Genomic DNA, 13589 nt, shown 5'->3' with positions numbered 1-13589 from the left:
TCAGAAAGAATAATGAATCTCTCTTACTAGAAGTTAGATACTTTCCCATCAGAAGACAACACACCATGATCGGATGTCACATAGCTGTGTCCACTAATGGGAACCGCTCAGCCCGACCTCGAGGGCACAAGTGTCCCCTGAAAGGCCAGTAGAGCCCATCCTATGAAAGCCCAGCAAGCCGTAAAGGAAGAGTGCGAGGGAGAGGTGCCCAGAGAAACTGCCGCCGACCTGCAGAATGCTGAAGGTGGCAAATGACACTTAATGGTTGTGCCACAACTGGCACTTTCGGTGCAGATTGGTGCAGTTTTCACCCATACCACTGGCAACATGGGAACACAGGCCAAGTTCACCACATGCTAGGAACACAAGGCCTTTTCTGAAATCCGTCATATCCAATAGACATTAATTGCACCAACAATTACTATGGTAAGCGTCCATGACCACAGCTGTATACAGAGAGGTGAGGACGTTCACTCCCGATACACTTCTTTCTTTCCTAACGTCCCCCGGATCCTATCACTCTTTCCATCCCTCGGAGTCTCCCAGTAACATTTGCCGACCATACAGCTTTTTCCGGCTTAGTATAATGGGTCACCCGCAGCTTGGAAGAACTGTACAAATACCACAGACATCCAATAATTTAATACAGATGGAGCAGAGCTCAGTGACCACAGGGCCTGCACTTTATTTACCCTGCCAAATAGAGTACGGACATAAATGGTGTGTAGTCCTCGATCCAGAAGCCATACATTTCTCCGGCAGTAGTGACGTGTCGGGGTCAGCAGCCGTGGATTAGTCACACACTCCACTCTGCAGAACTTTCTGTTCCCATGAAGTAATGTCAGACGTGGAGGGGCTTATCTGACAATAACAATCCACATTCCTGGAGGTGCGGGGTGGTCACAGAACAGTGATGAGGTGTCGTCACTCCGACCCCCGCCATACTGCGCTGACGTACATCAGTTATAGGTCCCAAGATTTCATCACGATGAAGAGCTCATAAGTAATAGGTTAGATCAGCGCCAAGCGGAAGCCAGTATTTACATTATTTTCTATTAAATAAAGAAAGCTGGTTTTATACATGAATGGGGAAGGGGAGGTTTCCCTGCAATTCCCAACATCAGATTGCGAGGGAACGAAGAACAGCTGTCGGCAGGTAATGTCGCCCATGTTCAGGCTGCGGAGGAGTCAGTGGTTTAGGATGGGGAAATAAGATTGACTTCCCACTCCTGACACCTCGGGGGACACCACTGGCCCCTGATGGACCCCGCTGACTTATAATGCGGGCAGTTTATGGCTTTGTTGTCTGTTTCGCACAGAGCTGGGGATTTGGTTACCCGTTCCTCATTCCTGTAGGTCAGGCCTACATTAAGAGTACGCCGGTGACTGGAGTTGGTGCGGATCGATTCTCAGGACCCAAACCATCAGGCACGATAGTAATCTGTGTCCGCTGGACGGGAAACCTGAAAGACGCCCCTTACCTGAAGGTATACCCGCTATTCATTTGATGTCATTGTACCAGGCCGGCTAATCAAAAGGAGAGCCAGGAGGTAAAAGGTGGTTCTATCCCCATCCAGCTGACGTGCCCAATGGACTGGGTTGCGCCAACTCTGCCAGTGCCTCACTGACTTTATTGACGCATCCCTACAGGACCACCAGATCCAGGCGGTGGAGGACAGAAAAGATCCTGAGGTAATAAATCTTAAGAAGGATGTCCTTAGGTCTTGCCAACAGAGGAACGTCTGTGGCAAATGGCTTTTTGGAAGGGGCATAATGGTAGCCGACACTTTCCCTATTAATATGTATGCTCAATGAGTGTGCATGTGTTCTCCACGGGTAGCGGACAATAATTCAAGCAGAAACCCAACAGGTCCGCTCCACCCCTCTACCATTTCATTTTTGGGTGACCCCATTATACACTAGTTTGGCCAATGCCAACAAGATCATTATTTTTTGCCGAGATTTAACCAATGTGTACAAGCAGCACAACTTCAGCTTCAGGAGGTGCCATCCCACCCACAGATACCCGCTGGCGGCCATAGTGCCGGGATCCCAGTGCCGATCACCTCCCGATGTTAGAGGGAACTGTGCCGTATGACCCTTTATGACGGGTGAAACCCACACTTTTATTTTGCATGAACCCGTGACCCAGACATATTTATGTGAACCTGGGGGGTTTAATCTATTTCCAGCTTTTTCATAAAACACTAGCGATGGCAGAACGCTTACTCATAAGCTTCTCAGCCTCCGCCGATGTGTCGTCTCTTTCCTATGCACAGTAATAAGTGCTGACCTCAATAACACTATATGCTACAAACGCTGAGAGTAGTAGTATAACGATCCCGTCATGTGCCTCGTCAGCATGTGCAGCTATGAGTGTGCCATGTGCGCAGATCTGACACCGATATGTAGGCAGCTGTATCCAGGATGTGCACATCACACTACAAGATGGGTATCTACACAGGGCACACCACCACCGACACTCATTACTATCGGGTGCAAAGAGTTCCCGGATCTCAGAAGGAGGTGACTGGAATCTCAAGGATAACTGCCTGGCCATTGCTCACCCCGCAGGATATGAGGGCAGCAGACCACGCTGATTCACTGCTGGGAAATATTACTACACTGACCGAGAGGAGAAACCTCAAAGCGTGAGATCACCTGAGACATGGCTGACCCCCAACCTGAGAGCCGGACAGACCACAGAAGGAGAAATAGCGGTGTCTGCAATACAGGAAGCCAATAAACCTGGTTATATTGACAGGCGTCTGTAGAGATGTCCGCGGGCACAAAGGGTGACCCTGGTGAGACCAACATAAGGATGAGATACTGGAAACCGAGAGCACTTTATCACCCCACTGATGCGGGAAAGGCCCCATACTGTGCAATATAGGAGCCAAATTAACGGTCTAGTAAGAAGAAACGTTACAAAGATAGGATTACTCCAGTCTGGCACCAATTCCATGCCTTCCTCCAGAAAATGGAGGCCACAAAGTCAGCCGTCCATGTCAGGCCCCTTCACAGTAGGTGGAGAACAGTAGATACAACGTTCACATGGCAAGACTGATGGGCAAAAGCTCATACACATCCACACCTCAAAGATCCTCCTAATGGAAAGGGAACGGTCCTCAGACTCATTTTGAAACTTTCCGTCCCTTCCCTTTGGACGTTATGGAGGGTAAGACAATGTTCTGACTTGTGATGAGCGAGCACTCAGTACTCTTAATGAGCAGTTGGACGCTCGGATGGACTAGACTCGAGAAGAGAGAATAAATGAAAGTCAGGGAAGATCTTCCAGAAAAATGCTTGAGTTCCTATTGACTTCCATTATATGCGGTACACGAGTCGAGGCCATCCAAGTGTTTGTCCTGCTCGTTTCAAGTACCGAGCATGGTAGTGCTCGCTCATCATTAGCTCTGACCATAATAAACGTGGGTTTCTGATAACACCCCACCTTCTACTCTGTTTCCACCCACAGCCTCACTAACAATGATCATATCCACCATACAGAAAGATAAAGGTGATAATTCGTAATAGGAAAAGAGGGCAACCCAAAGCACTTCTATAGACCAACATACACATGAGAAGGGAGTGGGCAGGTCAACCATCCTATGTATATGGCTGCCTCCCGAAGGATCGGGCAGCAGAAGCTTCTACACCTGATCCTAGCAGGTCACAGAGGAGTCAGGTAAAGCCTTTCTCCTCTGTCTCCATTGAAAACATGACTGGTCAGCTGAAAGGAGCGCTCGTGCATGGGAGGGGGTCGCAAGAGATTGCCGTCTGCCCATCGAACAGCCAGCTGGTCTCACATTCAAGGGCCATAATTCTCTGGATGGGCTACAAGTCTCCTGACTAGAACTCAACACCATCAAATATGGCTCTGAAGGCCCTGTCACACACAGAGATAAATCTTTGGCAGATCTGTGGTTGCAGTGAAATCATGGACATATTGTTCCATTTGTACACAGACACAAACCTGGCACTGATTGTCCACAATTTCACTGCAACCACAGATCTGCCGCAGATTTATCTCTGTGTGTGACAGGGCCTTGAGACTGGGGTACAGATCAGGAGATCCAGGGGCAGTCTCTGGATTGCAGTCTGTATTTGGACCAGCTTTTCACTTAAGATCTAAATTGAAGGTTATTCTCACCTTCTATCTTGTGGAGCCTCCTGGGGATAGGCAGTGGGCTCCTGAACACTGGCATTCAGGGGGCGGCTGTACTACATGATGCCTCTGCAGCATTGGAGGAGTCAGAGCTGTGCTTACAACTTCTATAGAAACAAACTTGATAAAACTAGAAAACAGAAGCGCCGATAGGGTCTTACCAGATAAACAGAGGGGTAATGTGTACCAGTATACACTCACCTAATGTGGTTGTGAGAGCCACAACCACCACAGATAGCATGAGATAATGGCAGCTGCCGCAACCCCACGTGTATGAGTCTTTAAAGCAGGAGAGAAGGGGTTAATGCGCATTCGCCAGAAAAGATGTAGAATTGCTGATTGATTAATACATCTTTTATTCCATAGGTCTGCGCGTTTCGAGGTATGAAACCTCTTCCTCAGGACCAGAATATCAACAATCTATTTTGTTATAGTTATTTTGATATTCTGGTCCTGAGGAAGAGGTTTCATACCTCGAAACGCGCAGACCTATGGAATAAAAGATGTATTAATTAATCGACAATTCTACATCTTTCCTGGCGAATGCGCGGCGTTAACCCCTTTTCCTCTGCTGCTTTGATAGAAACAAATTTGACAACGCCACGATCCTTTCCTGTGAACCAGCCAACACTGACTCACTGTAGAGGTGGTCGATGGTAACCTAGGCAATGAGCAGTAAACTATAGAATTAAAAAGCCCTCCATTCTTGAGAGCAGAGAGAATTGGAAAGAAAGGGGAAAATTGCAGACCTGCTTGATTTTAGAGTCATTTTGCAATATCACCTATATAAGATTATGAGAATAACCCTTTTAAAATGAATTCAGCTGAATGCACAAACCAATGGAGGTTTATGGCAGGGGGTCTTCAACATGCAACTCCCACTATTGATTGATCTTTCTAGGAGTTGTATATCCACAGCTTACTGGAGACGTGTGGTATATTCTACCTCAGAGGATCTGCATCATGTGAGAAATACACACGGCTGTGAACTCTGCTCCATTCACGGTTTAGGGGAGGAAGCCGACCACCCTGTTCTGCTATTTCCAGCAGTCCCATAGGCAATGAATGGGGCTGCACAGACTAGTTCTCAAGATTGCCGGGGACCCAGCAGCCGGACCGTTTTTCTGCACCAGTTAGCTCATTAAAGGGAACCTGTCACCAGAATTTTCGCTATTAAAGGGAACCTGTCACCAGAATTTTCGCTATTAAAGGGAACCTGTCTGCAGAATTTTCGCAACAAACCTAAAAGATTCCCCCTCTGCAGCTCCTGGGCTGCATTCTGGAAAGGTTCCTGTTATTGTGCCCCCTTTGAGACCTAAATAAATATTTATAAAGTCTTACCTTTTTGTATGCAAATTTTTTTTATGGTCATGGGGGCGGGCTGTCTTGCGTCCGTTATTCGCCTCCTGCCGCTTTACGACGTCCCCCATTGCAAATTTCCATACATGAGGACACAACCTAGTGCTCCCGAGGTATCGCGCATGCCCAGTGGCACTATCGCGGGACAGCACTGTGTAAAGCGTGACCGCTGCTGAGGTGACTGCGCAGGCGCGAGATTATGGGCGGCGCTGTGATTGTCATCAGCAGCGTCATCCAAGTACCCGCCCATAATCTCGTGTCTGCGGTAATAGGTGAAGTGGGTTCATATGGCCAGCGCTTGCGCATAACTGTGGAGGCAGAGGGAAAAGGCAGTCTTTAAGTCTCGCGCATGCGCAGTGGCACTATTGCGGGACTGAGCACTGTTTTCAAATCGTGAGCGCCGGTGAGGTTATTGTGCAGGTAGAGGTAAAAGCGCAGGCACGAGATTATGGGCGGGTACTTTGATGACGCTGGTGATGACATTCACAGCGCCGCCCATAATCTCGCACCTGCGCAACAACATCAATGGCGCTCACGATTTTAAAACAGTGCTCAGTCCTGCGATAGTGCCACTGCGCATGCGCAAGACTTTAGGAGCATTGTGGAACATGAGGGCGGTGGCCTCATCTATGTGTGAATGAACACTGGGGGACAGCGAACAGCGGCAGGAGGGGGGATAACGGACGAAATATAGCCCACCCACGGGGCCAGCAAACCTCATTACCATAGCAAAAGGTAAGATTTTATAAAGTCGTTATTTAGGTGTGAAAGGGGGGCCAGTAGCAAGAGCAACCTTTATAGAATGCAGCCCAGGAGCTGCAGAAGAGTATTATTTTAGTTTAATAGCGACAACTCTGGTGACAGCTTCCCTTTAAGGATACTGGTGTTGTGTGTTTTTTTGTTCCTTTATTAAAACATGCATTTTTTTCTGCTAGGGATTTTGTATATTTTTGGGGTGTCATTTTAAATAAAGCTACTTTGTTTTGGAAACCTGCTATGTGCCCTGATGCACTCACGTGTGTATCACTTGTTTTTAACCTACAGATTTTCCTCATCTCATTTCAGCATAGGGTGAAAAAAAAAATAAAAATCTGCATATAAAAACACATTTACAACAAAAGAAATTGACAGATTTCAAACATCGCACCGCAGCTCAATCTCCTTCGAATTAAAGGGGTTGTCCAGGTCTGTCATGTTAGTCTGCGGTCACTATAACCGTACACTTCTGAATTCTCAGTTTGTCCTGTCCAGTCCTGAGACTGGGAGGTCAGGTCTAGAAAAACAAAACCGACATCCTTTGCATAAGTTTTTTACATGCGGCCCGTCCGGTTTTTGCAGCTTGCGGCAGGCTACTGAGCATGCGCAGTGGGGAAAAAAAAAACCGCATGCGGCGTCCATAGGCATGCATTGCAAATCGCGCCGCATCGGCTAGATGCGGCATTTTTTTGCTGGACAATAAAACGTGCCAGGCAACATTCCATCCGGCCGCCGCATCGGCTAAATCTGTCGCACGCGGCAAAAACCGGACGGAACGCAAGACCATGCGGGCACAATATGGCACTAATGTAAGTCTATGCAAAAAAAAACGATTGCGTTTTCTCTGCAAGGCGCCGGATTGTGCGGCACAGGAAAAACCGGATGTGTGAAAGCAGCCTAAGACATACATTGGGGGCAACTGAAAATTCCAGACAGGACATATGAGGGGAATGGGGTGACAGCAGCCTCCAGACAGGACATATAGGGGGAGGGGGGGGAGGTGTGACTGCAGCCTCTAGACAGTACCTATAGGGGGAAAAAAAAGGGGGGGGGACCGCAGCCTCCAGACAGTAAATAGGGGGGGGGTGGCAGCAGCCTACAGACAGGGGACATATTGGGGGGGGGGGGGGTTGGTAACAGCAGCCTCCAGCCAGCACATATAGGAGGTGTGACAGCAGCCTCCAGCCGGCACATATGGAGGGGGGGGGGGGGTGACAGCAGCCTCCAGCCAGCACATATAGGGGGGGGGTGACAGCAGCCTCCAGCCAGCACATATAGGGGGGGGGGGGGTGACAGCAGCCTCCGGCCAGCACATATAGGGGGGGGGGGGGGGTGACAGCAGCCTCCGGCCAGCACATATAGGGGGGGGGGTGACAGCAGCCTCCAGCCAGCACATATAGGGGGGGGGTGACAGCAGCCTCCAGCCAGCACATATAGGGGGGGGGGGGGTGACAGCAGCCTCCGGCCAGCACATATAGGGGGGGGGGGGGTGACAGCAGCCTCCAGCCACCACATATAGGGGGGGGGGGGGGTGACAGCAGCCTCCAGCCAGCACATATAGGGGGGGGGTGACAGCAGCCTCCAGCCAGCACATATAGGGGGGGGGGGGGGGGGTGACAGCAGCCTCCAGCCAGCACATATAGGGGGGGGGGGGTGACAGCAGCCTCCAGCCAGCACATATAGGGGGGGGGGGGTGACAGCAGCCTCCAGCCAGCACATATAGGGGGGGGGGGGGTGACAGCAGCCTCCAGCCAGCACATATAGGGGGGGGGGTGACAGCAGCCTCCAGCCACCACATATAGGGGGGGGGGGGTGTGACAGCAGCCTCCAGCCAGCACATATAGGGGGGGGGGGGTGTGACAGCAGCCTCCAGCCAGCACATATAGGGGGGGGGGTGACAGCAGCCTCCAGCCAGCACATATAGGGGGGGGGGGTGTGACAGCAGCCTCCAGCCAGCACATATAGGGGGGGGGGGTGTGACAGCAGCCTCCAGCCAGCACATATAGGGGGGGGGGGTGACAGCAGCCTCCAGCCAGCACATATAGGGGGGGGGGTGACAGCAGCCTCCAGCCAGCACATATAGGGGGGGGGTGACAGCAGCCTCCAGCCAGCACATATAGGGGGGGGGGGGGGGGCTGACAGCAGCCTCCAGCCAGCACATATAGGGGGGGGGGGGTGACAGCAGCCTCCAGCCAGCACATATGGGGGGGGGGGGGGGGTGACAGCAGCCTCCAGCCAGCACATATAGGGGGGGGGGGGGTGACAGCAGCCTCCAGCCAGCACATATAGGGGGGGGGGTGACAGCAGCCTCCAGCCAGCACATATAGGGGGGGGGGTGACAGCAGCCTCCAGCCAGCACATATAGGGGGGGGGGGGGTGACAGCAGCCTCCAGCCAGCACATATAGGGGGGGGGGTGACAGCAGCCTCCAGCCAGCACATATAGGGGGGGGGGGGTGACTGCAGCCTCCAGCCAGCACATATAGGGGGGGGGGGGTGACCGCAGCCTCCAGCCAGCACATATAGGGGGGGGGTGACAGCAGCCTCCAGCCGGCACATATAGGGGACGGGGGGGGGGGGGGGGTGACAGCAGCCTCCAGCCGGCACATATAGGGGACGGGGGGGGGGGGGTGACAGCAGCCTGCAGCCAGCACATATAGGGGGGGGGGGGGGTGACAGCAGCCTCCAGCCAGCACATATAGGGGGGGGGGGGTGACAGCAGCCTCCAGCCAGCACATATAGGGGGGGGGGGGGGTGACAGCAGCCTCCAGCCAGCACATATAGGGGGGGTGTGACAGCAGCCTGCAGCCAGCACATATAGGGGGGGGGGGTGACAGCAGCCTCCAGCCAGCACATATAGGGGGGGGGGGGGTGACAGCAGCCTCCAGCCAGCACATATAGGGGGGGGGGGGGGGGTGACAGCAGCCTCCAGCCAGCACATATAGGGGGGGGGGGGGGTGACAGCAGCCTCTAGCCACCACATATAGGGGGGGGGTGACAGCAGCCTCTAGCCACCACATATAGGGGGGGGGGTGACAGCAGCCTCCAGCCACCACATATAGGGGGGAGGGTGACAGCAGCCTCCAGCCACCACATATAGGGGGGGGGGGTGACAGCAGCCTCCAGCCACCACATATAGGGGGGGGGTGACAGCAGCCTCCAGCCACCACATATAGGGGGGGGGGGGGTGACAGCAGCCTCCAGCCACCACATATAGGGGGGGGGGGGGTGACAGCAGCCTCCAGCCAGCACATATAGGGGGGGGGGGGGGGGGTGACAGCAGCCTCCAGCCAGCACATATAGGGGGGGGGGGTGACAGCAGCCTCCAGCCAGCACATATGGGGGGGGTGGGGGGTGACAGCAGCCTCCAGCCAGCACATATAGGGGGGGGGGGTGACAGCAGCCTCCAGCCAGCACATACAGGGGGGGGTGACAGCAGCCTCCGGCCGGCACATACGGGGGGGGGGGGGGGTGACAGCAGCCTCCAGCCAGCACATCTAGAGGGGGGGGGGGGTGACAGCAGCCTCCAGCCAGCACATATAGGGGGGGGGGTGACAGCAGCCTCCAGCCAGCACATATAGGGGGGGGGGGGTGACAGCAGCCTCCAGCCAGCACATATAGGGGGGGGGGGTGACAGCAGCCTCCAGCCAGCACATATGGGGGGGGTGGGGGGTGACAGCAGCCTCCAGCCAGCACATATAGGGGGGGGGGGTGACAGCAGCCTCCAGCCAGCACATACAGGGGGGGGGTGACAGCAGCCTCCGGCCGGCACATACGGGGGGGGGGGGGGGGGTGGGTGACAGCAGCCTCCAGCCAGCACATCTAGGGGGGGGGGGTGACAGCAGCCTCCAGCCAGCACATATAGGGGGGGGGGGTGTGACAGCAGCCTCCAGCCAGCACATATAGGGGGGGGGGGTGACAGCAGCCTCCAGCCAGCACATATAGGGGGGGGGGGTGACAGCAGCCTCCAGCCAGCACATATAGGGGGGGGGGGTGACAGCAGCCTCCAGCCAGCACATATAGGGGGGGGGGGTGACAGCAGCCTCCAGCCAGCACATATAGGGGGGGGGGGTGACAGCAGCCTCCAGCCAGCACATATAGGGGGGGGGGGTGACAGCAGCCTCCAGCCAGCACATATAGGGGGGGGGTGACAGCAGCCTCCAGCCAGCACATATAGGGAAGGGGGGGTGACAGCAGCCTCCAGCCAGCACATATAGGGGGGGGGTGACAGCAGCCTCCAGCCAGCACATATAGGGGGGGGGGTGACAGCAGCCTCCAGCCAGCACATATAGGGGGGGGGGTGACAGCAGCCTCCAGCCAGCACATATAGGGGGGGGGTGACAGCAGCCTCCAGCCAGCACATATAGGGGGGGAGGGTGACAGCAGCCTCCAGCCAGCACATATAGGGGGGGGGGGGTGACAGCAGCCTCCAGCCAGCACATATAGGGAGGGGGGGGGGTGACAGCAGCCTCCAGCCAGCACATATAGGGGGGGGGGGGGTGACAGCAGCCTCCAGCCGGCACATATAGGGGGGGGGGGTGACAGCAGCCTCCAGCCAGCACACATAGGGGGGTGACAGCAGCCTCCGGACAGGACATATGGGGAGGGGGTGATGAGACACAATAAGTAAGGGGGGACCGTAGTCTGCTCCCCGATGTGGCCCTCGCCCGTACCTGCCCCCACGGTCCCGGTCACACAGACGAGCCAAGAGCGCCAGAAGCCCCGGGCCGCGGATCCGCCGCCATAACACTGCGGGCGCCGCCATCTTTGCAGGAAGTGTACACTGCGCAGTCTCGGCCTCTTGTGAGAAGCCCCGGGGAGATAACGCGGCGGCGGTTGCACTTATGCGCTCAGTTTAGCATTAGCATCGTCTTCACACGGCGTCATGTCTATAATAAAAGACGCCACGGAGCGCGAGGAGGCGGAGCAGCCAATCAGGGAGCTGCTTTCTGAACCCTGAAGAAACTATAAGCCGGGTGATTGGTTCTTAGTTGCTACGAGCATCTTCTATGTACTGAAAACCTGCCTACAGCAACCAATCAGATTACAGTTTACATTTTTAAAGTGCTGTTTACAAGATAAAAGCTGCGATTTGATTGGCTTGGTGTGGGTGCATCCTATTTTTCTTTCTTTCTGATTTCCATGGCGCTGATAGAGCCGGCGCTGTCTCTGTCATGGCTGCCGTGCTCATAACTGTCTTCCAGCTGTTTCCACAACCTCATTCACACTTTCAGTATTTAGTCAGTCTTTTACCTCAGTATTTGTAGCCAAAACCAGGAGTGTGGTATAAATACAGAAGTGGTTGCTCGTGTTTCTAATACTTTTCCTCTGATTGTCCCACTCCTGATTTGGGCTACAAATACTGAGGTAAAATACTGACAAAATTCTAAATGTGTGAAAATGGCCTAAGGGAAGCTTAGATTTCTGCGTAGATTTCCCCCCTCGAAGTTCTGCCACAGATTAGTAAAGACAGCGCATGCAGCGACTATGGCCTCCAGGAGAACGGGCCCGGACAAATTGCCAGAATATATGCCCCTCTCTAACAGCATGAGGGGGAATTAGTGCAAATCATGGCAGGAGGATGCGGCACCATGCCCACTAATGGGGTATTCCCATCCTTATACATAAAGACATTATTATGTAGTGATGAGCGAGCACTACCATGCTTAGGGCACTACCATGCTCGGGTGCTTAGTACTCGTAACGAGCAGTTGTATGCTCGGACGGGGTCGACTCATGTACCGAGTACAATGGTCAATGGAAGTCAATAGGAACTCTACTGCAAAAATGCTTGCGTTCCCCATTGTCTTCCATTAGCATCCAATCACTCATTACAAGTACCAAGCATGGTAGTGCTCGCTCGTTACAGTATCGAGCATGGTAAGTGCTCACTCATCACTACTCATTACAGTATTAAGCATGGTAGTGCTCGCTCATTACTATTCGTTACAGTATTAAGCATGGTAGTGCTCGCTCATTACTACTCGTTACAGTATCGAGCATGGTAGTGCTCGCTCATTACTATTCGTTACAGTATTAAGCATGGTAGTGCTCGCTCATTACTACTCGTTACAGTATCGAGCATGGTAGTGCTAGCTCATTACTACTCGTTACAGTATCGAGCATGGTAGTGCTCGCCTCATTACTACTCGTTACAGTATCGAGCATGGTAGTGCTCGCTCATTACTATTCGTTACAGTATTAAGCATGGTAGTGCTCGCTCATTACTACTCGTTACAGTATCGAGCATGGTAGTGCTAGCTCATTACTACTCGTTACAGTATCGAGCATGGTAGTGCTCGCTCATTACTACTCGTTACAGTATCGAGCATGGTAGTGCTCGCTCATTACTACTCGTTACAGTATCGAGCATGGTAGTGCTCGCTCATTACTACTCGTTACAGTATCGAGCATGGTAGTGCTTGTTCATTACTACTCGTTACAGTATCGAGCATGGTAGTGCTCGCTCATTACTACTCGTTACAGTATCGAGCATGGTAGTGCTCACTTCATCACTACTCGTTACAGTATCAGGCATGGTAGTGCTCACTCATCACTACTCGTTACAGTATTAAGCATGGTAGTGCTCGCTCATAACTACTCGTTACAGTATCGAGCATGGTAGTGCTTGCTCATTACTACTCGTTACAGTATTGAGCATGGTAGTGCTCGCTCATCACTACTTGTTGCAGTATCGAGCATGGTAGTGCTCGCTCATTACTTCTCATGACAGTATCGAGCATAATAGTGCTCGCTCATTATTACTTACAGTATCGAGCATGGTAGTGCTCGCTCATTACTACTTGCTACAGTATCAGGCATGGTAGTGCTAGCTCATTACTATTCGTTACAGTATTAAGCATGGTAGTGCTCACTCATAACTACTCGTTACAGAATCGAGCATGGTAGTGCTCGCTCATTACTGCTCGTTACAGTATTGAGCATGGTAGTGCTCGCTCATCACTACTTGTTGCAGTATCGAGCATAGTAGTGCTCGCTCATTACTTCTCATGACAGTATCGAGCATAATAGTGCTCGCTCATTATTACTTACAGAATCGAGCATGGTAGTGCTTGCTCATTACTACTCGTTACAATATTGAGCATGGTAGTGCTCGCTCATCACTACTTGTTGCAGTATTGAGCATAGTAGTGCTCGCTCATTACTTCTCATGACAGTATCGAGCATAATAGTGCTCGCTCATTATTACTTACAGTATCGAGCATGGTAGTGCTCGCTCATTACTACTCGTTACAGTATCAGGCATGGTAGTGCTCGCTCATTACTACTTGCTACAGTATCAGGCAT

The 13589-nt window shown here is 52.7% G+C and overlaps 1 protein-coding gene across 2 annotated transcripts in view; it reads right to left on the bottom strand.

Moving 5' to 3' along the window:
* Window positions 1-11187, bottom strand: part of PGS1 (phosphatidylglycerophosphate synthase 1) — a 30013-nt gene extending 18826 nt beyond the window's left edge. The window contains exon 1 of one of the 2 annotated variants that reach the window (XM_075350668.1): window positions 10955-11187. In XM_075350668.1, coding sequence (XP_075206783.1) covers window positions 10955-11046 — 92 coding nt within the window. In that variant the 5' untranslated portion in view covers window positions 11047-11187. The remainder of the gene's footprint in view (window positions 1-10954) is intronic. The other variant, XM_075350667.1, reaches the window with a different exon arrangement.
* Window positions 11188-13589: the final 2402 nt, after the last annotated feature.

The sequence above is a fragment of the Anomaloglossus baeobatrachus genome, chromosome 5, assembly GCF_048569485.1.
Source record: "Anomaloglossus baeobatrachus isolate aAnoBae1 chromosome 5, aAnoBae1.hap1, whole genome shotgun sequence".
NCBI classification, from domain to species: Eukaryota; Metazoa; Chordata; class Amphibia; order Anura; family Aromobatidae; genus Anomaloglossus; species Anomaloglossus baeobatrachus.
The sequence above is the reverse complement of the archived record's forward strand: the minus strand, read 5'-3'. Positions and strand labels throughout refer to the sequence as shown.